Here is a 26,977-nt window from a genome sequence, read left to right as displayed (position 1 = left end):
CAACGGTGAGGTTCGGTTTTGGTGCTTTTCGCGATGATAACAATCGGCCGTCCACAGGGGTGGACTGACCATATGTCCATTCTGGAAGAGCACAGAAGGGCCACTGGCTCTCGGGCCACCAGTCTGGCTTCTCTTAATTTTCTCCTTAACCTCTTAACCCCCACCTTAACCGAGCTTTACCCAAATCTAAAAGCTTAAAAGAGAAGCATTGAAATAGCGCTGAAAACGAGGGTGAAAAGCAACAAAAATGTGCCGGAAAAGCAACAAAAAAGTGACAAAAACGTGACGAAAACATGACGACATAGCAATGAAAAAAGCGATGGAAAGGGAATAAAAAGTGTCCAAAAAAAGTGACAAGGGTTTAGCGAATGGGTTAGAAACAGGATAGGAGACCTGAGTGGTGGGGACATTTTTTTATTATAATTTTTTTTATTTCTTCTTTTTTTCAGACCAATATATTGTCCTCAAATCCTGCCTGTGTGAAATTTAAAAAAATGCTAATAAAAATAATTAAATGAAAAAAAAAAGTCACAAAAAAGTAATGAAAAAGCAACCAAAAACAACATAACATGTGACAAAAAAATGCAGCGATCACTTTTGTAGGCTTAGCTTTCAAATTAAGCGTTACACCGTTGCTTTCCAGTTGAGAAGCTTTTAGATTTGGGTAAAGCTGACCTCGAGAAAAGGCGCTCGGTTAAGACGGGAGGTAAGAGGTTGAAATATGTCTTTGTGGAAGTGCTGCATTTACACTCATTTGGGCCAGGCTGGTCAGAATCCAGGGCCGTTTTTGGGGACCGGACGTGAGGCTGGACCAGATGTTGATACATTTGCAAAAGAATGCGCCACGTCCCAACAATCACAACAAAACACACGCGAAATAAAAAAAAAAAAAAAAACACCGATGTATCTTATAAATAGTGATATGAAGTAGTGCGTTTGTTAAAAAGTTATATCATGCCGTTGCGCTCACCTGTTGCTAACCGCGTTGCTAGGGTCGCGCGCGCTCCTCCCCGATCCGTGACGTTTCCCAGCATTCCCCGCGGGGCCGACAGAAACAGCAGCACGACGGGAGGAGAAGATGCGTGCGGGTGAGTAAACTCCGCTTCAAACGCGTTTATACCTACTTTCAAACTCGTGGCACGGTCATTTCCCTAGCGTCGATCCCGGGATTAAGTTCCACCTTAAAACCTAGCGTGGCTGTGCGGTCATTTGCGTTTAAAAAAGGGATTGAAAAGGGAAGCTACAGTTACAGGAAGAGGGTAAAAAAGTTAAAGTTGTAAAGTTGACGCCTTATTTCCAGCGAGAGGGTCGAGCCTTCGTTGTCGTCGGATTACACGGAACCTGTAGTGTCGTGACAGACTAACTCCAGATCGAAATGTGTTCCTCGCTCGTGTTTTTACGTGCGCTTTCAACAAAATGAGAAAGCGATAGGTCTCTGGAAACGTGATCTGTTTGAGTTGAAGCGGCTGCCTCACCCCCGGCGAGGCTCCTGTCAGTCAAGCAGTGCGCGTCATCTGTCAGCTGAGTGAATATAAAAGGGATCTGGCTCAAAGCAATACAATGACATATCAACGAGTAATCTGGAATTGTGTTTATGGCCATGAGTCATGTTGAAATGGTCATGATGCTGCTCTCGTATCTTATACTGTCATTTGGTTAACAAAGACGCATTATGATAATAGACAGATGCCCCTTTGATGAAATTGGCTCAGTCACAATAGATGCATAAAGGATCGAATCATTCCCTCTACAGTATTTATTTTAACAATGGGTCAGTGAGACAGAATTATGTTGCTGTAAAACACAATGATATGTTTTTAATACATATTATTACTTAGCTTAGCTTTTAACTGACATCTATTCATTTAGTCCTAATATATATATGGGAGGGTGTGCCAGGCGTATTGTTTTAAATGTTGTAAACTGTAAAGCACTTTGAGATACATTTCGATATGAAAAGCACTTTATAAATAAAGTTTAAATGCAATACCAAAACACCCAAGGGCCGAACCTCAACATTGTAGCCTAAAGTAAAGAACTATTTTCTGCAAATGCCAATGTTTTCATCAGTGGTTCCAAAGTGGCAGGGCTTCGGGACCCACCATTACCCTCGGATGACAAGAGGACCCAAATAAAACTATAATTTGTCATATATTGTATAAAATATTGAATTTTCCACATAAGTTTTTGTTGAACCAACAGTAGATTTCCCTTTAAGACTGAAATTATGATCAAAACAACAGAGTTATTGATAAAAATATTGAATAAAAGTTTCCTATAGACTCGCGGCCCACTGAAAATGGTTTCGTGACCCACTTTTGGGTCCCGACCCACCAGTAGAGAATTACTGTTTAACATTATGACCAAGCGGGACGTTCTGACAGGACATTTTTAAAATACTGACACTATTTCTCGCATTTTAGACTACTTTAAGAGGTATTTGATCTTTTATTTTCATAATGATATTTCTCAAAATCATCTTGGGGGGCCTGACGTTGCCTACCCCTGATGTACAGTATTGTTGTAGCTTTGACATCTGTTATATTCTCCTAAACCTATATCTCCTAAACAGACGTCTACCTATGAAGAGGACCTTTTTTTCCTTCCCTATACAGCTGATTTGAGGTGTTGCAGAGCTTGGATGATAAAAATAAACTGCTGACTGCCGGTTAAAATCAGATGTGAACATGTGATAATGAAGCAGCATAGCAAGTCTGTGCAGTGATAGAAACCAGAGCAGTCTCGAATATTGCCTTGTTCACTGCTTTAGTCTTTGATTCAGATTTATTCTGACAGCAGCTGATGATGCACAGGACACTGGCCTGACTGCACAAAGGCCACAAGTGGTTGAATTGAATCACACACAGATCACATGAGCTGGGCTGTAAAGCAACATTTGAGACATGTGTTACATTGCTTTTGTTGTTGTTGTCTAGAGTCTATATTTCTTATGTTTTAGTTTGTGATAAAAGCATTGTTGTGTTTAACTGATCATGGTGTCTGTCTGATTAAAAACCCGTCTTGGTTATATTGTCTATGCACTTCAGCCTCTGACCGAGCAGATAACAAGGCGATAATGCTGCTTTATGTTGTGTTTACATTGTACATCACATGCTTCCTGTGTCAACAACATGTGATCAAACCCGCTGATGCAGAAATCCATTCCTCAACTGCCTGTTTGTATTTCTCTGTCACAGACTCAGACATGGACCACAACCTTGTATTTTCCACCTTGAATGAAGTCTGCGAGGACACTATAGCTGCTCTGTGTGCCCCCGAGGAGGACTTGCCTTATGGAGAAGTTGCCGAGCGATTAACCACGTGCATGAGAGAGATTCAGAGACATGCTACAGCGCTGGAGCCTATTGTTGCCGGCCTAACAAATGTTTACCACCTCTACGACTTTGACGAAGAGACGCCGGGAAATGGTTACCGCACGCTCGTCAAGGTATAGCTCTCCCTCAAACTGTGAGAAATTGAACATGTTCATACTGTGGGGATGGATGGGGCTTGGCATCTATAGACGTTTTCCATTGGGCGCAGTTTGATATGATGGACCTGCGAGTTTGTGTTTCAGAGGGTGTTAAAGGAAACCTGCTCACATTGCTTTTTGTTATCGGTTTGTGCCTCTGCTTCACAGTTTTTACATGCTTTCAAAACAAGAAATAGTTTTTATTTCTCTGAAGCGAGTGGCTAACCAGGAAAGGCTGTTGATAAGCAAATTTATCTCATCATGAACTTGCCACATGGAGTACATAGCTGCTTCTTTACCAAATCAATACCAAACACAAAGTGCTCCAGAACCCACCACAGAAGCGGCTCCAGATGGGGACTGTTTAGATGCCCCTCGGATTGTTTCACTTTAGCTGAAACTGCTCCATCTCGCCCTGTTCCTCTGCTGCCAAAATGAGCTCTCTGTTTGTGAGGGGTATTGCGTACATGTGCCGCATGTTTGGATGACTGGTTGCATTTGCATCAGTTAGAAAAGCATTACGACATGAGTCCATCTGTGATTGTGTATCTGGTGATAACAGTAATAACTGAACCATTAACTACTGAGGTAATTATTTTGTACAACACAGAACAAGCTACACAACAAACAGTAACATGTAGACAAACATAAAGGACACATTTGAGACCTCTCCCACTCTCATCATTATCTCAGTGTTACAGAAAATATATATTTTTTGTATATTTATGTTGCGCAGTTCACATTTTGTTGTTGTTAGTTGTTTTACAATTATTAAAGGGGCTAGATGCAAGTTTGTCATTTTGTGCTCACTACTGCCACCTCAGGTCTTATGCGTAGCTGCAGCTTCTATATTAAGCTTGTGCACGATGGTACTTCGGACCCGGATTAACACCTTTTTGAGTGACAGTGCAGGATTTTAGAGGCAGTTGTGGTGAACAGGCCTGGGCTCATTCTACGTATTAGGACATGGCTGGAGGAAAATACTTAGTTTTAACATTTTTAAACTCTGTATAGTCCCTTTAACTAATCGACCCCTAATGAGGCTTTTGTATATTTTGATTGTGTTTTATACAGTTGCGTTTGTTTACTTTGTAGGTCTTGCTGTCGTGCCTTTTACACATCATCCACAAAGGCCGTTACATATCGAGTAATGTCGGAAAGGCCTTCTTCAGGGCGGACCACAATGCCACAGAGATGGAGGCGTATTTGAGTGCGTTGTGTCAGATCCGTGCGCTGCTACACCTCGCTCAGAAACTGCTCAACGACACTCCGTGTGGCCAGCTGTGCACACTACAGGACGCTGAACTGAGCCGCAGGTTTGTGCAGGAGTACAGCTCTATGCACAAGGCCTGCTTCTACGGACGCTGTCTGGGCTTTCAGGTCAGGAAATACTGTTTTTTTTTATTGTTACTGTTACTGTATTGATACTGTTTTTTTGTGTGTGTATCCACTTTTTAGTAATCTCTGTTGCCTTTTCCTTCTCTGTACAGTTTTCACCATCTCTTCGCCCGGTCCTTCAGACAGTGGTCATCAGCATGGTGTCCTTCGGTGAGACCTATGGCAAACAGCAGTCTGGAATAGGTAATTGATTTATGTCAGCTTAAGGTTTACACATTGAAAAACTATATAATATAATAATAACACTGTATCTGCTTCTCTCTTCTCTCGAGGCAAAGCAGCTTTATCGATTCTAACCTCAGGGAAGTACGTCATGGATCCAGAAATGAGGGGGGCAGAGTTTGAACGGATCACTCAAAACCTGGATCTGCATTTTTGGAAATCCTTCTGGAACCTCACAGAATCCGGGATTATTACAGTAGGCACGGCCGAACAACACATTTCGATTGTTTGTTAATTACTGAAACAGAATTATCAGATGTGAAATATACCAGTATGGAGCCTAAAATAACATCCCTCAAGTAGAAGTTATAGGAAAAGATCCCAATGATTATCCCAAATAAATGCAAAAAAAGATAAACTTACTGCATAATAAAAAAATAAACATAATACAAAATGATGTTGGTAACATGTAGCTAATAAAAAAAACATGTAGCTAATAAATAAAAATTGTAAGCAAGGACTTTCCATACAAATATTTGCCAAGGTAAAATACATGTTTAAAGAAAGGCACAATACTATATAAAGCTCTGATATTATGCTTTATTGAAGTATTTAAAACTGTTGGACAGCTATTACATTTTACGTTTTATATTTTATGATGAATACGTCATAGGGAAAGTAAAAGAAATTCAGCTCTGATTACGGTTAATAAAAAATGGCCTTGTGCCAACAGCATGATAGATAAGTAGGTAGATAAGCTCTTTATTGTCTGTCCCAATAGAGACAGAAATTCACCTGGACAAGCCTTAAAAGGCATTTAATCATTAAAGTGAACAAACAGTCACTTTGTCTCTCTTGGTACAGCTGCGTTTTTTGTCTTTTTCTGTGCTTTCTGAAGGAAGCAGCTTTATAAAAGTAAACAAAGCGCTAGCTTATTAGCTAAACACATTTGAGACCTACAGATGTATTCTTCTGAAACACTGAAGAGGCACCAATAGTCCCCTACACCTGCAGCATAGTCGAGGCGTCACAAGGGGAGCTACAGGAAACAAGGACGGGACAAATAAGATGGTGAAAGACTGTTGTGGAGCGGAGGGAGCTGCGCAGGAGGAAGGAGGTGGAGGAGCTGACCAGTGCAGGATACCACGCTCTGAAACAAGGACAAACACAGGAGGCGCCCCATCTCAGAGGATCAAAGGAGCACTGAAGGCAGCCAGCCAGCTTTCCTCTGTGTACTCCCATACCTCCCATACCTAAAAACATGCTGGCCAGGTTGACCCACAGTGGTGGTGCAGCTCAGTCGCAGCGGCTCAGGACTAACACTTGAACACAATTTCGTTGTACAATGACAAAAATAAAGCACTTACTTACCTATTTACTTATACACAACACTAATACATACAGATATACTGTAGAATAATGCAGGGGCTATTTGTTCGTGATTTTTTATTGCAGATGGGATGAACCATTTTGTGTGTGTGTTTTTATCAATAATAGTCAGTTCAACAAATCCAGTCCATATCATGTATATTTTAAGTTTTATGCAGTACAAATATAAATACGGTTTCCAAAGAATAATACATAGATGAATTCTCAAGCAATAATGCAAATATTTCTCTACTTATTATTTCCACCAGACCTCATTTCACTAAAAACGCGCATTACTCTGCCTCTACAGGGGATTTACAGGCCGTTTCTCTCTCCTATGACAGGGTTTTAATAGGATCGCGTCGAGCCCGGTGCAGGTGAACCTTACTCTGTCGGTGCCCCCTGTCCCGCTGCAGCTGCCTCTGGCCTCTGACCCCAGCCTCACCACAAACGTGTCGCCTCCCATCGCCCACTGGGGTCCCGGGCCCGTGCTCATGAGGCTCATATCCTTTGAGATCCGAGAAGGGCAGGTAGAGAAACTTATCTTGTAATTGGGTAAAGTAAAATTTGTTTAGGACAGTACATATAAAGTAAATTTCCTCTGTGTGATGAATAAAGCTGTCCTGAGTCTGACTTTACATGTGTGTTGTGTAGGACAGTGAGGAGCTGCTGTCTTTCTGTCGGACAGACACGCGTCCCATCTCCATGTCGCAGCTGCCGTGGGTTCAGAAGCAGCCCCTCTCGCCCTGGCTCCTCATCCACTTCCACGGAGGAGGCTTTGTGGCACAAACATCCAAATCTCATGAGGTTAATGTTTTGGAAATCAGCAGAATGCAATATTAATCAGAAGCCCGGCTTACGTACGTGTGTCTTTGATTTACAGAATTATCTTCGAAATTGGTCGAAGGAGCTGGGCGTTCCCATCCTGTCCATTGACTACTCTCTGTCGCCCGAAGCACCTTTTCCCAGAGCCTTGGAGGAGTGTTTCTACGCTTACTGCTGGGCGTTGAAGAACTGTCATCTTTTAGGTTTGTAATGGGTTGTTCATATCAATCAACTTTACAATTATACAGAATATATATAGATTAAGTAAAGTTATCTACCACACAGTCTGAAGGATTTATTGTTTATGGTCTTAGTTTCTGATTGTAGCAGATGTAAAAATGCAATGTTTTGTCTCATAATAATCTCTCAAACTTGGCATTGCAGCATCCCTACTTTGCAAAGTAAATTACTAAAGATAGAATTGTGTTTAAACCGTGCTGTTCTTTAAAGCAGTGTGGAATTGAATTGTTTACGCTTCAGCAGACAGTGTCGTTTTTGCATTTCACTGTCCACTGCGCACAGTCGATGAGAGGCCAAACTAAAGCAGCAGTGTTCGCAAACTGTCAAAAAACTGCAGACAACTAAAGGAAATACTGCAGGTTTAAAGCCAGCAAAATAAGCACTTCTAAAAGCCAACTGAGGAAATTTCCTGAACTCTTACAGCCGTGACATTTTAACCAAGAGAGAGTAAGGAGCCAGGAATAGTTCACTCAATGGATTGCTCATATCCTGACCGGTCAAGATGTCAGTAATGTATTGAATGGATAACACGATATACAGTTGTGATCATAGGTTTACATACCCTGGCAGAATTAGTGGTCGTGTGAAGCCATTTGTGGTGAAAAAACAGAGTCCTTTCCTTTCCTTTCCTTTCCTTTCCTTTCCTTTCCTTTCCTTTCCTTTCCTTTCCTTGCCTTGCCTTGCCTTGCCTTGCCTTGCCTTTCCTTGCCTTGCCTTGCCTTGCCTTGCCTTGCCTTGCCTTGCCTTGCCTTGCCTTGCCTTGCCTTGCCTTGCCTTGCCTTGCCTTGCCTTGCCTTTCCTTTCCTTTCCTTTCCTTTCCTTTCCTTTCCTTTCCTTTCCTTTCCTTTCCTTTCCTTTCCTTTCCTTTCCTTTCCTTTCCTTTACTTTACTTTACTTTACTTTACTTTACTTTAGGTTCTGCGACCGCGGTGTTAATTTTAAGATATCTCATCATAATTTTAGACAAGTCATGTTTTCACTGACTAATATATTCATTTATTTCGGGTCATTAATTATGTATTTTTTTATGTAATGGATCAGTTTTCTCTCAGATGAGCCACAGCCTGACTACACTCTGCAGTTCATGTAGGGCAAGAGACAGAGAAGGAGGGGAACTAAAGTTTAGTTCATTAAGGGCATAGTAAAGACTATCAGGGTTTATGCAAATTAGCCACGAGGAGTTTCGCTAAAAAGCGAAAACAAAACTACAAAGAGCTGCCTTCATTTGTTGTTCTGATACTATTCAAAACAGTGAGACATTGTGCACTGGTACGTGATCTTTGCCCCTGATCTGTCCTGTTTAACCTGCGCCTCTGCTGCTGATGTGCATTGTCAGCGTTGGGTGAGAGACAGTGACAGAGAGGAGAGATCGAGAGACACTGGTCCCTTCACTCGTGTTCAGGAGAGGAAGTGCCTGTTTGTTTTGGTCTCTAAACGGGAACAAAATAAACACTATACAAATGATTGATGCATATCTTTGTACTGGGCATACGGTAATCCTGCTGGCTTTCTAGTAGTTATACAGCCTATACATGCATGTCACATTGAGTACACCACTGAAAGAGCCTCATCTTTTCAATCACTGCCAAAAGGAACCGATCTGATTTGCATATATGGGAGAAGCTCCAAGAAACAGTGCAATATGATTAAATATTTGCATACAGTAGTAGGAATGGAAAAAAACTGCTTGACTCAATATTGACGAAAACTAAATGAATTTTTTTGGCTAAATTAACTCCGTGTGTAGCCTAAAAGGAGAGTATTATGTATAACTGACTTTTTAGAGAGTTCATGAATGGGTTGGAAGGCAAAGATACCAGGCTGCGAAGGAAGGGAGAAGCAATGTAGGGAAAAACAGTCGGCCTGGTTCGGTTTACGCTTCAGTTTCATTATTAACTCTGAGGCCAGACTTAAATTTAGCCGTGTGCTCTCTCGCTCAGGCTCCACAGCAGAGCGGGTTTGTCTGGCCGGAGACAGCGCCGGAGGAAACCTGTGCATCACGGTGTGCATGAAGGCCATCACCTGTGGGGTCCGTGTCCCAGACGGCATCATGGCTGCGTATCCCGCCACCCTCCTCACCACAGACGCCTCGCCCTCCCGCCTGCTCACCGCCATCGACCCTCTGCTGCCGCTAGGGGTCCTCTCCAAGTGCATGAACGCCTATTCAGGTACGACATGTGTGTGTGTGTGTCCTCAGCATCAGCCGTGTCCCAGTTCATGGATCATTTAGCTTTCGGGAATTTTCCGGCGCCGGAGGAACAGAAAACACAGCCAGAGATTTATGTGTAAACCGGACAATGTGGGCGACAATTATTAACAAACTCACAGTTGGAATGTGTTCACAGAATAGCAAATATTCTGTTAGGGGATTGTTCTTTTTACTGATTTGTATGCATTCAATTGGGATAATTAGAAAGTGTATTGTTTTTATGTTCACAATTACTATCATCAGTTCATAGTTACTTTTCATTAATGTCTAAATATCTTTGGTTGATGTCAAAATAAGGGCTTCACTGGGTTGACTGATGAGAAGCATTTTTGTAAATAGGTAGATCACATTATGGTTCTTCGAAGCAGCTCAGTCTCTCAGCCATAAGGCAAGGTAAGTTTATTTGTAGAGCACGTTTCATACACAAGGCAATTCAAAGTGCTTCACAGTTGCATTAAATGACAACAACTTAAAAAGCAGATCAAATCAATCATTTGTTGGTGTTGTGAAGCACTTTGGGCAGCCGTGGTTGTTGTAAATGCGCTATAGAAATAAAGTTGACCTTCACCAATCCATAAAAACATCAATATAAAAAATAATTACAGTAAAAAGCAAGAGTGCAGATAAAATACTTTCCGTTGTCTTACACACGGGTAAAAAGAACTTTTTTCAGCCTGGATTTAAACATAGTCAGAGTTGAGGCCTGTCTCACATCCTCATGGAGACTGTTCTAGATTTTTGCTGCATGAAACTGAAAGGCAGCCTCACCATGTTTATTATTGACTCTGAACCACCAGGAGGCCCCTCCCTGAAGTTCTCAGGGCCCGAGATGGTTCATATGGCTATAACATGTCAGAGTGTACTTTGGTGCTAAACCATGAAAAGACTTGTAGACAAGCAGCTGTTTTAAAGTCTATTCTCTGAGCGACAGGAAGCCAGTGCAGAGACCGGAGCACTGGACTAATATGGTCGTATTTCCTGGTTCTTGTCAGGACTCGAGCAGCAGCGTTCTGGATGTACTGCAGCTCTAACAGCTTGTTTAGAGAGGCCAGTGAGAGCCATTACTGTAGTCTAACACAGTGTGGCAGCAATATCATCTGCAAATTGCGGCATACATGTCCCTTTTTGGATTTATCGCTTATTGTTGTCATTGAAGAATGCTTAAAAGTAGAGCTGGACAATGAAAAAATGCAATATTCAACAACTGTCTTAGGTATTATTGTGATGAGGGTTGTGATTTGCAAAACTATCTCAGTACAATACATTCCAAGTACTTCAGGGGCAAAACAAGGCTGAACAATTACAATGATACTGAGCGTCTAAAATAAATAAAATCCTCAGTAATTTTTTGAGTTGCTGCTGCCGCTTGTGATCACCTAATATTGAAATAACAGTAATTTGGTAATATATTGTGCAATGTGCTGCCCTACTGAAAAAGAATAGAAGAAAATTAGTAACAACTTTATAAGAAACATTTGTTGAGCTTTATATTTGAGGAACATCCAGTTGTTAGAAACTGCCCCTAAACAGTCTCCCATTATCATGCCTTTTTCTGCCTCACCTGCGTCTCATTCTTGTTTCTTGTGTTCACTGTTGACCCTCTCTCAGGTATGGTCTCAGAGGCGGTGGTGCCTTCAGTGGGAGGCGGTAGCTTCAGCGCTTTGACCCGAGACACGGCTCTGCTCCTCAGTGACCTCACGCAGGGCGCCTCCAACTGGATCCAGTCGTTTCTGGACCCGAGGCGGACCATAGACCGATCACGTTCACAGCCCCTTCCTCCAAGAGACGCCGTCGCCAGGAACAACAGCAGCACCGCCGCCTCGGCTCCTCCAAACCGCTCCGTGCACTTAGACTGCTCGGTGGAATACCCGGAAGGTTTTGAGCCCCTCCGCTCTCAGTGCCGCGCTGTGATCCACCCATCCTCTTGTCCCATTCTGAAAAACCCCTTTGTGTCGCCCCTTTTGGCCACGGAGCAGCTGCTGAAAGGCCTGCCTCCTGTTCACATCGTGGTAAGTTCGACTGTGGGTCCTATAGATTTACAGAGAGACTATTTCATGCACTGATCATTCTGTGTTTTAACTTATGTTGCTTTGTTGGTAATGCTTGTACTCATTGGATTTCTTGTTTGGGCACTACTTTGCGAGATATTGTCACTACCAATTAGGGCTGAGTGACATGGAAAAAAAAGAATTACTTTTTGATTTTAATAATAACAAATTAATAGAGTTTTTACTAATATTGATCACGAAAATTGACTTGCTGGAGCTTTTTACCATGTTACAAAGTTGTTCTCTCATCAAAATCATACCTGAATCTGTGTTTTGACCCACTCGCACTTCTTGAGTAATCTTTGTATCTTCCATTGAGGCTATTCTTAGCAGTGCTGTGGCCAATCAGAGAATCAATCAATCAAAGTTTATTTATATAGCACTTTGTACGGTCAACAACTCAGTTAGATATAACGGAGCGAGACCATGAAGAGCTTTAAAAACAAACATTAACATTTTAAAATAAAAAAAAGCTCCACCTGAGTTCCTATGTACCGATTCTGATTCTAATCCAGGGAAGGCTTTTCTTAAAGGAATAGGCCACCGTTTTTACATACTGAGATATGTTCTTACCTTAGCTTAGACAAGTTCTTTAGTACCTGTCTGGTCTTCACGCGTGCCTTCTATCACGTAAACACAGCACAGACGGCGTTAGCATTTAGCCTCTCCTCCTCTCCACTATCGCTACAAACGAGGTCAAGATAGAAGCTACCAAGCTCGTTCACGTTTTCCCTATTTAAATATGGTTACATGAAGTGTTTCACTACAAAGTATAATTACACAAAATTAAACAATGTGGATTTTCTAAGCGGATAAAAGGGGGAACTATATTGTAAGCCGTAATAAGTCAAAATTTGCACTCTAATATCTTCACTTTACTGTGCGGATGCCAAACTACTCCTGGTATTAGTACGAATTACAATATAGTTCCCCCTTTTATCCGCTTATCATTTGTTCAATATATCTGCTAATAAGGAATGTATCGATTCGATTTAATTGATCTGGTATTGGTAAGTTTGTTAGCTTAAACCTGTTCTCTGATGGTTGAGGAAAGTGTTTGTAGTGTGGTTGACAATTTGTATTAATATTTGATCATTTGCTCAACCCATCTGCTGATAAGGAATGTATCGATCGACTTGATCCTGTATCGTTAACTTTCTTAGCTTAAAGAGATGCAAGTTGGTCATTTTATGCTCACTACTGCCACATCAGGTCTTACGCGTAACTGCAGTCTCTATATATAAATATAAAGCTCATGCATGACGGCAATTCGGAGCGAAGTAACAACTTTTTGAGTGACAGTGCAGGATTTTAGAGGCAGTTGTGGTGAACAGGTCTGGGCTCATTCTACACATTAGAACATGGCTGGAACATGTAGGGGGAGGAAAATACTTAGTTTTAACATTTTTAAACTCCCTTTAAACCTGCTCTCTGATGGTTGAGGAAAGGTGTTTGTAGTGTGGTTGGAAGTATCACAGTGATCCTTTTTTAGCCTCAATTAGCAGTTGTTTATTACTACTGGTAAATGAATACTGCAATCTTTGTTTTGTTGGATCAGTTCATGTTCACTGGTAGTGATTTTCAGTTTTGTGCCTTCTGTCTGTTGTGTTGTGGCTTAATAGTTGAAGCATTTAGCCCTGACTAGAGCAAAAGTATCTCAGTTTGTGTCCAAGGCTCGGCACTATATCAATGCAATAACAATGAAGGGCGAATATCTCAATGTGTAATCGAACAGATGTTAACAAAAAATGGCTTCTGATTTCGATTGTCTGTGCATGTTTTTCCACAGGCTCCTGCTCTGGACGCCTTGCTGGACGACTCGGTGATGTTTGCGAAGAAGTTGAGGGCGATGGGGCAGCCGGTGACGCTGACGGTGGTGGAGGATCTGCCCCATGGGTTTCTGAGCCTCGCGCAGCTCTCCAAAGAGACTGAGGAGGCGGCAGGAGCTTGTGTGCAGAAGATCAGGGAGGTTTTCCAAGGACAGCGCCTCAACCCTGGTTTACCAAATCCAGTAGAACAGGAAGAGACACATCTGAACGCAGGTCAATGATTTGCGCGGAATAAGCAATGAATTAGGCAGAATTAAAACAGTTTAAATCTGTGTCGAAAGATATGGCTGATATTGCACTTTATATTGTCCTGGGAATTATGCAACGTCTTTAAAAAAAAAAGGATTTCTTTCTGAAAATGTGAAAAACCTCATAGTGTGTAGATAGGTTAAATTTATAAATAAATGTCAGGGACGTTTGCAGTTTTGGGTTGCTGTATTTGTCAGTGTTTACAGTTAAAAACTGTATTCAATGAATAACCTGGAATACAGTGTTTACTTAATGGACTACGCTTTTTACAGGAGGAATCACAACATGACGACGCCTCAAAGAGCACTAAAGATTTTTTTTTGTGACCTTGTGCACAACAGTACTCTGGGTTTAATTAAAATGGTAGAAGGCGGACTGATTATCCAAGGTTTTATTCAAGGACACTGAGCTGCACCTGTAATGTGTGCAGCTAGACCAAAAGGAAAATGTAAATTGATACAGTTGTGTATTGTACTGTATATACAAGTCTGAAGAGATATATTTACATTTAAAGTACTTTGATTTATTGACTTATGTGCCTTACAGGTGGATTGTGATAAGTTTGACAGGGAGAAACCTTTTATAACTTTTCGATGTACACAGCTCTGACGTGAGATGGGGAGAATGGACTGGCCTCTTTCAAATGTTTACAGAAATATAAAGAACACTCTAGTGTGTTTTTATGTGGTGGGGTTTTCTGTGCCCAGAGTGATACATGTAAAACAGTAAAAAACGGTTTTATTATATTTATATATTTTTTAATTGAATGTATGTTCCATGGTTCCATGTAATCATATCATTGGTGATCTGTGTGTAACAGGGTGAAATATCTTTCCCAGTTTGTACAATTAAACAACAATGAAAACATTTGCAAATATTGTAATTAACACAACATGCATTACATCACATCTTTAAGATTTCAAGTCATGGCATTGCAGACCGTAATAAGCAAATATTTTGAGAAACCCTATTTGTTATTGTACCTGCAGTATCACAACCAGACGGTAGGTGGCGCCCGCGCTGTTTGGCCCGAGCTGTGAAAAGGCGGAGCGAGTCCCCGAGGAAGAGGAGACGAAGAAGAAGGCGACCATGTTGATTTAAGAAGATACACAAAGACGCGATCTTTTCAACTAAAATATAACTTGTAAAAGTCAATTGTAAAGAAATTCTTGATTACCCGCAAGCTTGGCATCCTTTGTAACGGGATACAGTCGTACAGGTATGCACTTTCCAGTTTAAATTTATGCGACAGAGATGATATCCCGGTTGCTCTGAGCAGGTTAGCCAACGTTAGCAGTGCAGCTAACGCAGCATCGAGGTTAGCACACTTAACTTTAGTATCGAACTTCAACGAAACATCTTTCTCAAATCTGGCCAATTTTGTATCGTAAACATAAAACGTAACCACAAGTGATCTCTGAAAATCATTTTGAAGGCTTGAGAAACGATCACATTTCGTGCACGTCAGCGGCTAAGCTCTCAGCTTACCGTGTGGCGTTAACTCGAGCTAACCTTATTAGCCATATTGTGTCGAACAGATGCTGATTTCCGTCAACAGACAAGTTTCTGTTGGGTTAAAAGTATTAAAACGTAAATAATTAAGTTGTTACAGTAAGATTCAACACAATTAAAATAAACAATTTGAAACCCAGTGCTAATTAATTTATTATGTTTTGGCTTAGCTTGAGTTGCCGTTTTCATGGGACTTGTTACATTTTTTGACATTATCCGAATTCAAAAACAACTGACCGAAACATGGGTCAATGAAATCAAAATCTAATAAAATTGCATTTGTAGATGGTTTATTGGCAGCCTTATTTATTTTATAGTCACGTTTTGCTTGGAATAATTCAGCCAAAATGAACAGTGTCGTGCCCTTCGCTAAAATATGACATACGACATGGAGTAAACAACTCTGGGAACTCAACAATACGTTTTAAACAGGGAGCGGAGATAATTACCGAAGAAACGAGTTGAACAGCTGTGACAACGTGACACTGGATCAAACTACTTTCATTTTCCTTTGTGTATTAAAGTCTTGTGGTGGATGGTCTGTCTTCAGGTGACCAGTTGGAGCAGTCGGACTCTGAAGCAGCGGGTTGATCCAGGCCACAGAGGAGTTCAGGAAGCTGAGGTCCGGCTCCTGCTGTGGGACACGCACTTGCTAAAGACTCTAGGGGTGGAGAGCAGTTTTTGCTTTGGACTTGAAAACCCCTCTAAAGATTTGACATTTCAGGCTCTTATTTGCTTTTCTCTTTGAAGCAAGAAACAAAAACATTGCTGTGGAAATAACGAATTTAAAAGACTCTATGGTTTTTGGAGAAAAAAAATCTTGTACAAAGTTGGACATTCTTTTTTCAAGGACAGAGATAACGAGCAACTCCTACGGACTCAAAAGTGGAACCAGGAAATATTGATTTAGAAGCAAAAGCTAAGTGTCGAACTAAGATTATTTTGAAAGAAACTATTTCTCAAGCTCAGATTGCCTTAGTTGTTCTATTTCAGGACTTGAACCGCTTTGATACTTGTTCACGTATAATTTTCTATATTGTGAACAAGTAAATTCATGCATTTGGGTGCAAATTTCTCTTCATTTTGAAGAGCTCTTGTGTATAAAAGTGTTTTTTTGTTGCTGTACGTCAGTCACTCTGGTTAAAGGGACCGAGCTGTACGTACATGTGTATATGTATATAAGACAAATTGACTTCTGTCTACAAGCTTTGGACTTAAGAATAGAGAATATTGTTTGTTAATGCTTTATTGAACTTTTTTTTACTTTTTGAGAGATTTTTTAAAGAAAAACCTAAGAGGTGCAAAAACCTAATACTTTGAAGAAACTTAAGAAAAGCGAAATGGCAACAGCCAGAACAGAAAGCGTTGGACCCGTTCTGATGGGACTGAACAAACAGAACGGGCAGCTCAGAGGACAGACCAAGCCCTCTCCCCCATCAGCTCCAGGAAAGACTCTGGGTGCTCTTCAGAAACCATCACCCCCACAAGAGTCCGGGGGCATCAAGTTTGGAGATGACTGGAAGAAGAACCTCCAACTCCCTCCCAGAGACCACCGGGTCAGAACCTCGGTGAGTGTCACGCTTTCGATTACAGACCTGCTCCTGGTTTAGCTGTAGTGACACTAACCTCTGTCTGCTGCAGGATGTTACGGCCACAAAGGGGAATGAATTTGAAGATTACTGTCTCAAACGTGAACTTCTAATGGGAATCTTTGAGATGGGCTGGGAAAAGCCATCACCCATTCAGGTTTGTTTATCTGTTAGACACGCTTCTTCAGTATTAGAACACTGAGATAACTTGTGTTTGCTGTTTTTAGGAGGAGAGCATTCCCATTGCCCTGTCAGGACGGGACATTTTAGCTCGAGCAAAGAATGGGACAGGAAAGAGTGGAGCGTATCTCATCCCAATGCTGGAGAGGATAGACCTCAAAAAGGATTACATTCAGGGTGAGTTTTCCTTTAGATAGATCTGACATGAGAAATGTAGCAACATTATGAAAATGTTTCTATTGTTTGTTTCACAGCACTCGTCATGGTGCCGACCCGTGAGCTGGCGCTGCAGGTGAGCCAGATTGGCATTCAGATCAGTAAACATTTAGGAGGCGTTAAAGTCATGGCAACGACAGGAGGAACCAACCTCCGAGACGACATCATGCGCCTGGACGAGACCGGTGAGCCCCGTCTCCAACTCTGCAGGCCGAGGAAAAGGCGACTTAAAACTTAAAAATGCTTATTTTGTCCCTCAGTGCATGTGGTCATTGCCACACCCGGGAGGATCCTGGATTTGATAAAAAAGGGAGTTGCAAAAGTGGATCGAGTTCAGATGATGATCATGGATGAGGTAAAGGAAACCAGAACCAAATCTAATGTTCTTCTGTTAACTTGAGCTGAGTGGTGTCCGTATAGAACTGGACACATTTTGAAAACCAAATTCACCAGCTTGTTTCATTTAATCATTTACGGTTAGTTTCTTTTCTTCCGCTTGGTAACGGCTCCAATAGTCTCGTCTGATTTGAGGTGTTATCACATGTTCTCCATATGTTTTAGATTTATTCACTGCCCAGTTTTTCTGATACGGTACGTGGGCCCAGGGTAACAGCTGATAGTGCCAGTAGAATACCACACGTGTGAATAAAAAACAAGGACAAAGGCTAAACCGCAGAACACGCGGCTCGTTGTGTTTGATAAACAGTCTGTGTGTTGTAAGTCACTTGCTGGATAAATCTACCAATGTTCTGCTTCCACTCCAAAGAATAAGTGAAGTCATCAAAGAGAGGAACGTGAATCCTTTCACTAGAAAAAGAAGAAAATCACATATAAGGCTTCACAAATTTATACACTGATCTGATAACATACTGTTTTTTGTTAAAGAGGATATTTCAGGATTTTTGACATAGGGCCTAATTTCCTAGTTATCTTGAGTGTTGCTGATTTCTGGAGATTTTTTTTTTGTAATTCATGCATTTCTTATATTTGAAGAGTTGACTAGGAAATGAGGTCCTATGTAAAAAATCCTGAAATATCCCTTTAACAAAAAACAGTATGTTATCAGATCAGTGTATCGCGTTTGTCAAGCCTTATATGTGATTTTCTTCTTTTTCTGGAACCAAACTTTTTTTTTGTCAGTATATTTGAAACTGCTGCGCATCTTATTCTAAAGCATTTCTATCAATTTCATGAACTTTTATCATTTCTGTGACTGAAAAGTAGCCTAAAAGTTGTGAAATGTGCTTATGCTCTCATCCCTGTGGAGAAGTGAGAAACTGTTGAGAAATTTCATTTAAAAAAAAAATCAATTTACAAGCTTCCTCTTTGGTTTGGAAACAAAACGGGCCTTTCTTTACCAGGTATATATTCTCAGCAAGGTTAAGGTCGTTTGAATGAGGATATTCTGATGCAAACTTTAAAGCTGAAAATGATGTGCAGTTTTTAAGCCTCTCAACCTATTTTTCAATGTCCCGTCAGGCGGATAAGCTGCTGTCTCAGGACTTCGTGGTGCTCATAGAGGACATCATCAGCTTCCTGGCCAAGAAGCGACAGATCCTGCTCTATTCAGCCACTTTCCCCGTCACCGTGCAGCGCTTCATGGTGAGAACGACACAGTGCCTCAAATTATTTCAGAAGGACGATTCGAGAAGCGGCAATATTTGTTTTAACGTGAACAGGCCTGGCACATGTATCGCAGCATTTTTCACTTGGATTCTTCTGCAAAGGATTGTTGTTTTTGGTTCGATATCAGAATACAGAAGTTATGGTGATCCGTTTTCTCAGGATCAAGTTTTTCCACATTTTCTTCATGTAATGGCTCTTTTCACCGTAGTAACGCTAGGGTATTATGTTGTGACACCCCTAATAGTGATTGTGAAAACTCTGCAGCCAACTGAGCCGCACTCTGGGCTCTGAGCCATGTGGCGCCTCCTCTGCCCTTCTCTCTCTGCCTCTTGCTCCGTGCTTATCGAGCCGATAACGACGTGCGGCCTCGAGGTTTGTTTGTGTGTTTCGAGGGCGGCTGTGGCTTGTGGCAAACTCTCAGATTGTGTCATTGTTTTGATAAACCGGTCTTCTCTCTAAAAATAAAACAAGCCGTGGGCAGATTTAATGCCTCTGTTGAAAGATGTTTTGAAAAGTGGCCAACATCGTATGGCTTCGGGATGAACCCTTTTTGAAAGTGGATTAATCAACTTAAACCTAACAAATTGGTTTAACACAATGAGTCTTTATTTTGAAAGTGACTCTGGCCTTTTGAGAGTTAGCTTAGGCTCAGTTTAATCACAGATGAATCAAAATCATACTTGTCTACAGTTATCTAGGCTGTGTGACTTTCTTTGCGAGCAATAAAGTATGTGGTCTTATTACTTTCCGCAAACCCTGTACCGGATTTTCGAGACTAGAAGTCCCGCCGGAGTTGCACCAGCCACCCTGGTGCACCGTTGACAAGCCTGCATCAGCACGTTGTTTGTTCAAGCAGCCATTTGCAAACTTGTTCCTCTAGCTGTGTCCATCTAGCTTTTAGCCCATGAATAGCTTTTTTCTTTCCCTCATTGCAGTATAGCATCCCTGCTGAATGGTTGAAGTGTACACGTGTTTGTATATTAGTCTTTATTTCACATTTTACCACTGTAAGAGATAAAAGTTAAACACAAGCAAACTACACTAACGAAACAATCTTTAAAGGGACTGTACAGAGTTTAAAAATGTCAAAATTAAGTATTTTCCTCCCCCTACATGTTCCAACAATGTCCTAATGTGTAGAATAAGCTCAGACCTGTTCACCACAACTGCCTCTAAAATCCTGCACTGTCACTCAAAAAGGTGTTCATTCGGCTAACCACTATTGTGGTGTATTGCATTCAGCTATGGTAGCCCTGGAGGGACATAATGATTTATAAACAGTGTGTTGTGAACAAAGCCCTTCTTGTCTCTCGTCTCTATTGTGGCAATTTTAAAACTGTTGCAATTACAGTTGTCTGAAAAAAGTTTGGATAAGATCTACAGAGAAAACGGAGTCAGTGATAGACCAAGACAATAAAAATGGCTTCTGTTGCTTGTTTGTGCAAAGATCCTGTTAGTCATTTTATTTTACAGTGATACAAACTGTTGACACTCCCTTAACGTGTGGTTTGTGGTTCGCTGTAGGCCGCTCACCTGCAGAAGCCGTACGAGATTAACCTGATGGAGGAGCTGACCCTGAAGGGCATCACTCAGTTCTACGCCTACGTCACCGAGCGCCAGAAAGTGCACTGCCTCAACACGCTCTTCTCCAGGGTAAGCGTTGCTCCGCCCTTCTGCTGGCTCCTTTACCGACGCTAAACGCTCATTTTAAAGTGAGCTCTGATTTTGGGGAACCTGGGGATATGCCTTATGGAGCAAAGATGAGAAGTGTATGAAATGTTTTATTGTGTCCTTTGTATCCGTGCTACTTTGCTGCTTTCCAGGCTGTGAATTGTGAGAGAACATTTTTCAATTCATCTTACAAGTTCCCATATCGATAAATAAAATTAATATGTGGAAAATGGCTAAACGTAAAATTGCGTCCGCAGCTCCATGTCCCGCTCACATGCGTCGTGCTGACACTTTAGCAGCGTTTAAGATGCTCCAGAGCGACCAGTGGAAAACCCAGTGACTTTCTGACAATCTATGCTGCTTTACAAAGGCCGCGTGTTGTGTTTTCATAGTGCGCCAGAGTTTTCTTCCGCTACAACAGTTTTTCCCCGTCTAATCCTCTGCACTTCTCCCACTCAGAGCAGAGCACTATTTAACTCCACCCCTTTCCCCTTGAGTCTCTATGGAGATGGTTGTCAATCACAGCAGAGCCTCGAGGCATGAGGACTAAAAACTAAAACGCTTTTGAAAACTCCCTGGCTTGATCAGAAGTTATACTTTTGAGCAGACAAGGAATATTTAAAGCAGAAATAGCTTTCTAATGGGCCTAATTGGCTATATTATAAAATATTAATGGTCTGGAGTAGTTTTCTTCATATGAAAGAACCAATATTTTTTTAAGTTAGTTTCCAATAAAATTTATTAAAACCGTAATCGTCCAAACTGAGTTAAAAAGTCGAGGTTTTATTTTTTGGCCATATCGTTCAGCCCGAGCATCGGCCAATAAAAATCCCCAAAAATCGACATCAACCCATATCTGTCGACCACTAGTCGTCTATCCAATTTTAGATTCAGGATTTATAACTCTTTTGCAAACAGCCTTAAAGAAAAATGTACTCATGGTTGTAATATTGATTTTTCTGCTGCTCCACAGCTTCAGATCAACCAGTCGATCATCTTTTGTAACTCCACTCAAAGAGTTGAGCTTTTAGCCAAGAAGATCACCCAGCTCGGCTACTCCTGCTTCTACATTCACGCCAAGATGATGCAGGTAAAACAGCGCAGTGTCCAGAGAGTAAACCTTCAACAGCACGAAGCTCTTTCTAAACAATCTTTTCAATGTTTTCTAGGAATACAGAAATCGTGTTTTCCACGACTTCAGAAACGGACTGTGCAGAAACCTGGTCTGCACCGGTGAGCATCTTCTCTGTTCTCAATGTTAATGGGTGAATGTATGAATCAAGGCGGCGCTGATGAAACGTTTTGTGTCCAATAGATCTGTTCACTCGAGGTATCGACATCCAGGCAGTAAATGTGGTCATCAACTTTGACTTCCCCAAAAACGCTGAAACCTACCTGCATCGAATTGGACGATCTGGTGAGTTCTTTGTGTGTTTCATAGTGTTTAAAAATATGAAGCAGATGCACGAGTAGAAACTGTCCCCGGAGAGAAGACACGAGAGCAGGTGCAGCACGGCCATTTTACCCCCCTGAGAGTCACCAGAACTGTCACAAAGAAACAGCTTTTTTGTTTCTGTAATTCTTTGTTACAGACATTGCCCAACAGCGCAGTGGATTAGTGAAATGAGCTCAGTAGCTGCACCGGAATGAACTGTAATAAAGGCACACGTGAGAAAAGATTTGTAACGTTTCCGTACTGTTCCCCCTCAGGCCGGTTTGGACACCTGGGTTTGGCCATTAACCTGATCACGTCCGAGGATCGCTTCAACCTAAAGGCCATCGAGGACCAGCTGGTGACCGACATCAAGCCCATCCCCAGCTCCATCGACAAGAGCCTGTACGTGGCCGAGTTCCACTCTTTGGACGGCGACTGTGAGGCCGACGAGGCGGACGAGAAACGCCAACGCCAACAGGACAGCACCTAAAACTGTGAGCGCGGGAGAAAACACAAAGTCCTTTTCATTTTGTGTGAATGTTTTGTTTGATATCGGGTGAACTTTTAACATTTGCCAGACTGAAAAGCAACAATAACACCATAAAAATCAGTTTTGTAGGTCGTGGCTTTCAACTGAGGCGTCACTGAGCTCCAGTCGAGAAGCTTTTAGATTTGGGTCAATCTGAACTGCAGGAAATGTGCTCGGTACAGGCGGGGGTTAAGCGGTGAAAAGATTGAGTTCATGGGGGGTTTGTGCAGTGAACTGATCTTCTTGTCATTTCCCTTTTTGAGTTTGTAGCGTCTTGTCCACATAGATAAATGGCTCAAGATTACACGGCAGTCCTGATACACTGCATCATGTTAAAGGGTTATTTCAGGATATTTGACATAGGGCTTTGTTTCCTAGTTATCCAGAGTGTTTTTTTTTATTCATCCAGTCCTTATATTTGAAGAGTTTAATTGTGCTCGGCTAGTGCGTGTCTATGGTAACTAGTAGCCTGCATTAAAAACAGTCTGACCCAAGCACAGAACACCTGAGGCACACAGCGGCGGAGTGATCTGCTCGGTGACCGGATCTACCGTTTACCTGCGGCCGCATTACCACACATGGAGTTCACAAAGGAGCTTTCTATAAATCAGATATGGCAACGTTTGGAGGACGACCCCATGATTTTGAAGAGGTTTTTAATCAGGCGACTAGTCACCATAGACTTGCACTAGTCTAGCACCACTAAACTCTTCAAATATAAGAACTGCATGAATTAAAAATAAAAACATCTCCTGAAATCAACAACACTCTGGATAACTAGGAAATAAAGCCCTATGTCAAAAATCCTGAAATAATCCTTTAAAACGTTGATGAACACGGGCATTTTGGCAACTTGTAGCCAGTGACTGTCCATCAGTTACTCAATGTCCATGATCTTGAACTAATTATCTGTTTATGCAAGACACCAAGCAGCAGCCTTCGTAGAGTTCACTTGGTTCATCTATTGAGCAACAGCAGCAATATGATCTAACATACATGATGCCCAGCAAGGCGACCGCGACGCATGACCTCCTTTCCTTGTGCTCAATAGGAGCAGGAAGTAGAAACCGAAGAACTTCTACCCGACACCAGTGTGTGTTATGATTGTAGAGACGGGTGTGTTGAGTGAGATGATAACACTTTATCATCTTAGTGAGATAGAAGGTGAAAAACTGCACCGTTGAGAGAGAAAAGAAGCCTATAGTGTAGTAGGTATGAAACTTGAACGCATTGTTGTGTTTAGCAAACAGTGGATTGATGTAATAAGCTAAAGTAGAAATATTTTGTTTTATTTTGCAGAAAAAATGTAGGTAAGGTAAGGTAAATCCAATCTGATTATGATGAATGAACTCACAATTTTTGACATGGGGCCACATTTCCTAGTTATCCAGAGTGGTGTTGATTTCTGGAGATGTATATTTTTTTGTAATTCATGCAGTTCTTATATTTGAATAGTTTCAGTATCAGCTAGCTTGCAGTAAAAACAGTCTGACCCGCTCCACAGTGCACCTGAGGCAGATCACTTATAACACCATAGAATAATTTGAACCATTTTGCATTTAAAAGACCTTATATTTGAGCAGCATCAGCTTCGTGATTGTATAAGCTACGCAGCGGCGGAGTGATCTGCTAGAAAGTAGTCCCTCAAAATGCATTCATGTGATGCCAGGTCAGTTATATTCCAAATATTATTCTGTCGACACATTTATATGGTCAGTCTGGTGTTATAAGTGATTTGCCTCAGGTGCACTGTGGAGCGGGTCAGACTGCTTTTAATGCAGGCTAGCTGATACCATAGAAATGCGCTAGCCTTGCACTAGCCTAGCGCCACGAAACTCTTCAGACATAAGAAAAATAAAAATATCTCCAGAGATCAGCAACACTCTGGACAACCAGGAAATGAGGCCCTATGTCAAAAATCCTGAAATATCCCTTTAAGTATCTTTGTAGAGGAAGAATTTGCTGTATTATAGTTATAAGTTATTGTAATAACTTTTAAATGGCCTCCATATACACACAACCCAGTTAAATGTCTAACCTGCTTTTTCTGTGTTTCAGAAACGCACTGGGCTTTTGCACAGACCACAGGCTCCGGGCGACGCTTCAGTTTCACACTTCCTGTTTTCGCCGCCTGTGACGCAGATGTTTAAAGCTACTTTTTAATTTTGAAGCACCTCTTTTTTTTTATTTCCAAGTCAAACGTTTCCCCCTCCTCCTCCTCCTCACTGCTTTGCACCGAGTGATTCAAACTCCTATAAACACCAAAGCTGGTCTGAACCCCGGTCCTTTTTTCTGAGACGGCTTTGTCGCTCCGCGTTTTAATTTCGACTGTTGCAAACTCCGCGAACTCTACTGTTGTCACTTAAGTGCCTTATACTCATCCGTTCATCCAACCTGCTGTTCGAACCCACGGCAGACAATGAGCACAATACAAAACCGAGAAACAGATTTTAATTTCATTTTTTTTAAAACGCAAAATTACAACTCATGACTCGCAAGACTCAAAACTCCTTCATCCTGAATGTGATTGTTGCAATAAAAAGGGCAGCTTTGTTTAAATACTGCACGACTGTTTCCCCGAGTACATGTTTGAATGACTCTTACCTATAACGTGTAGAAGACGCCTAACGGGAAAAATTAGGCTGAAACAGATGACGTTTTATGTTCATATTTGGGCGTGACAGGCTCCATGCGTTTTTTAAACCTTCATTACGACAGATGTCTATTGTTCAAACACAGGCCGGACTAAAGCCACTGCTCTTTCGCCACAAAAGGACTAAAAAAAAGCGTCGGTTCAGGACAGCTTTGGTTCATTTCAAGTGCGTTCCCAGAAACTATCGCAAATGTTTACGTGTTTTTTTTTGGCGGCAAAGCAGGGAGGAGTTCATGCCCCGTTATTTTTTGTTTTGTTGCTTCGAAGCCCCGTTTTTGTCGAATAAAGTAGGTGAATGTACTTGTTGCCAATGTATTTTTTTTAATTTTTTTTTTAGCGATTTGGATGCCAAGCTTTTAAGCGTTGTCCTTCATTGCTACTGGATAATCACTTTTGTTTATATTGTCCGAAAACCGCAGGCATTTTATTTTTGTGGACCACGATTTGTTTTATTTTACTCCCACTTTCACTCAATTTCAGAAAATTATGGCAGTAGCAAGTTATTTTTCTTTTTTCTTTTTCCTCCCTGGACATTTTTCCTCTTTTCTTTCTTTACAATCCTTTTGAGGAGTGGGATGTTTTGTCAAGAGCAAAATTGTAGCATCTTTGAAGAGGCAGCTGTGACTTTTCAGTTTGTTCCCCTCCCCCTTTACAGAGAACGATACAAAAAAAAAAATACATAAAAAGAGTATTTTTGCTTTTTAAATTTTATTTTTGATGCTTAAAAAGTGGATGGGAGGATATATACAAAGTTAAATGGTGGAGCTTTCGGGTTGCCAGAGCCAAGTTATTTACAAGTGCTCTATTGGGGCGATGACTTTCTCTAGTTCTTAAACCTGGAAAACATTTAAATCATTTATTTTAGGTGCTGGAGAAGAAACACATGAGCCAAGTAGCACAATGAACCTGCTTTACATTGGCATAAAGGGGGATCAATGTGCACCGTTTTTAGTTTATTTTTGAAAAATTGGTCCAACAATCCTTTTTCTTTTCTTTTTTTTTAGTTTGCAAAGTTAATTGTAAATGATTATTTGTTTACAGTAGTCGTTTACAATTGCACAAAATAGAAAATACCTTGCTTCATACGTTTTGGTGGAAAGATGAGTTTTATTTCCCGTTTTTTTTTTTTTTCTTTCTCGTATTCTTTTCCAAGATTTACATTTGAAGCAAAACCAAAAAGTGAAGTGTGAATGTCGGCGTGGAAGTTGGGAAGATTTGTGAGTGAGTTTTTTTGTGAATGGGAGATGATTGAATGATTTGAAGTTTGCGTGGATTTACGGTGGTTTTTACGTGCAGCTTCGACTGATGTCCTCGAAATCAGCTACTTTTTACCAAAATCTATCCATAAAGTTTTCCATCTTAAGGCTGCAGGTAAAACGCTGTAAATCATTCCCTGTTTGGTGTTTCTGTTGACGTCGTAACTTTAATTGTTTGGCCTGGTCAGGGATGTGACTCTTTTTGTTTTGTCAATTTTATTTCTTCCCCTCCCCCTCGCTCTACGGATTTCTAAGTTCAGGATTTTGTTTCCAATAAGAGAATGACACTTTTTGGTTTGTTTTTACAGGTCTATCCCTGACCAGTGTTCCCAAAACTCGCATGTGACCCTTTAAAAAGTCATTATCAATGCATTTCAATTGGTCATGTTTTATTGAAAGTTCTAGCCTCGAAAAAGTGGCCAAAAATGGATCAGACGAGTCGATGGATTGGTCTGGAAAATCAGTCTATTCAATATGTGATTGGCATTATAGGGTCACAAACAGGTTTTG

At 41.2% G+C, this 26,977-nt stretch overlaps 2 protein-coding genes across 2 annotated transcripts; both read left to right on the top strand.

The window, feature by feature from the left end:
* Positions 1 to 1,050: 1,050 nt before the first annotated feature.
* Positions 1,051 to 14,071, top strand: lipea (lipase, hormone-sensitive a). Its single transcript, XM_079570926.1, has 11 exons — positions 1,051 to 1,088; positions 3,198 to 3,448; positions 4,568 to 4,852; positions 4,963 to 5,053; positions 5,143 to 5,288; positions 6,745 to 6,930; positions 7,055 to 7,207; positions 7,284 to 7,428; positions 9,406 to 9,633; positions 11,283 to 11,683; positions 13,512 to 14,071. Exons 1-11 carry the CDS (start codon positions 1,079 to 1,081, stop codon positions 13,770 to 13,772), a joined length of 2,157 nt encoding a protein of 718 aa, XP_079427052.1. The 5' UTR covers positions 1,051 to 1,078; the 3' UTR covers positions 13,773 to 14,071.
* Positions 14,072 to 14,871: 800 nt separating this feature from the next.
* On the top strand, positions 14,872 to 24,790 carry ddx61 (DEAD (Asp-Glu-Ala-Asp) box helicase 61). Its single transcript, XM_079570969.1, has 13 exons — positions 14,872 to 15,019; positions 15,863 to 16,880; positions 16,954 to 17,058; positions 17,129 to 17,258; positions 17,336 to 17,482; positions 17,558 to 17,652; positions 18,777 to 18,899; positions 20,448 to 20,576; positions 21,568 to 21,684; positions 21,764 to 21,827; positions 21,910 to 22,011; positions 22,305 to 22,523; positions 24,617 to 24,790. The coding sequence occupies exons 2-12, from the start codon at positions 16,653 to 16,655 to the stop codon at positions 22,517 to 22,519; spliced, it is 1,455 nt and encodes a 484-aa protein (XP_079427095.1). The 5' UTR covers positions 14,872 to 15,019; positions 15,863 to 16,652; the 3' UTR covers positions 22,520 to 22,523; positions 24,617 to 24,790.
* Positions 24,791 to 26,977: the final 2,187 nt, after the last annotated feature.

Source organism: Gobius niger (assembly GCF_951799975.1).
Source record: "Gobius niger genome assembly, chromosome: 14".
Lineage (NCBI taxonomy): Eukaryota > Metazoa > Chordata > Actinopteri > Gobiiformes > Gobiidae > Gobius > Gobius niger.
This window is presented reverse-complemented; position numbering and strand designations above follow the sequence as displayed.

Coding starts and splice junctions, on each gene's coding strand:
- ddx61 (XM_079570969.1), top strand. CDS start 16,653: ATGGCAACAGCCAGAACAGAAAGCGTTGGACCCGTTCTGATGGGACTG. Junction 17,259..17,335: donor CAAAAAGGATTACATTCAGG/GTGAGTTTTCCT, acceptor TTTGTTTCACAG/CACTCGTCATGGTGCCGACC. Junction 22,012..22,304: donor GCATCGAATTGGACGATCTG/GTGAGTTCTTTG, acceptor GTTCCCCCTCAG/GCCGGTTTGGACACCTGGGT.
- lipea (XM_079570926.1), top strand. Junction 5,054..5,142: donor CAAACAGCAGTCTGGAATAG/GTAATTGATTTA, acceptor TCTTCTCTCGAG/GCAAAGCAGCTTTATCGATT. Junction 7,208..7,283: donor AAACATCCAAATCTCATGAG/GTTAATGTTTTG, acceptor TTTGATTTACAG/AATTATCTTCGAAATTGGTC.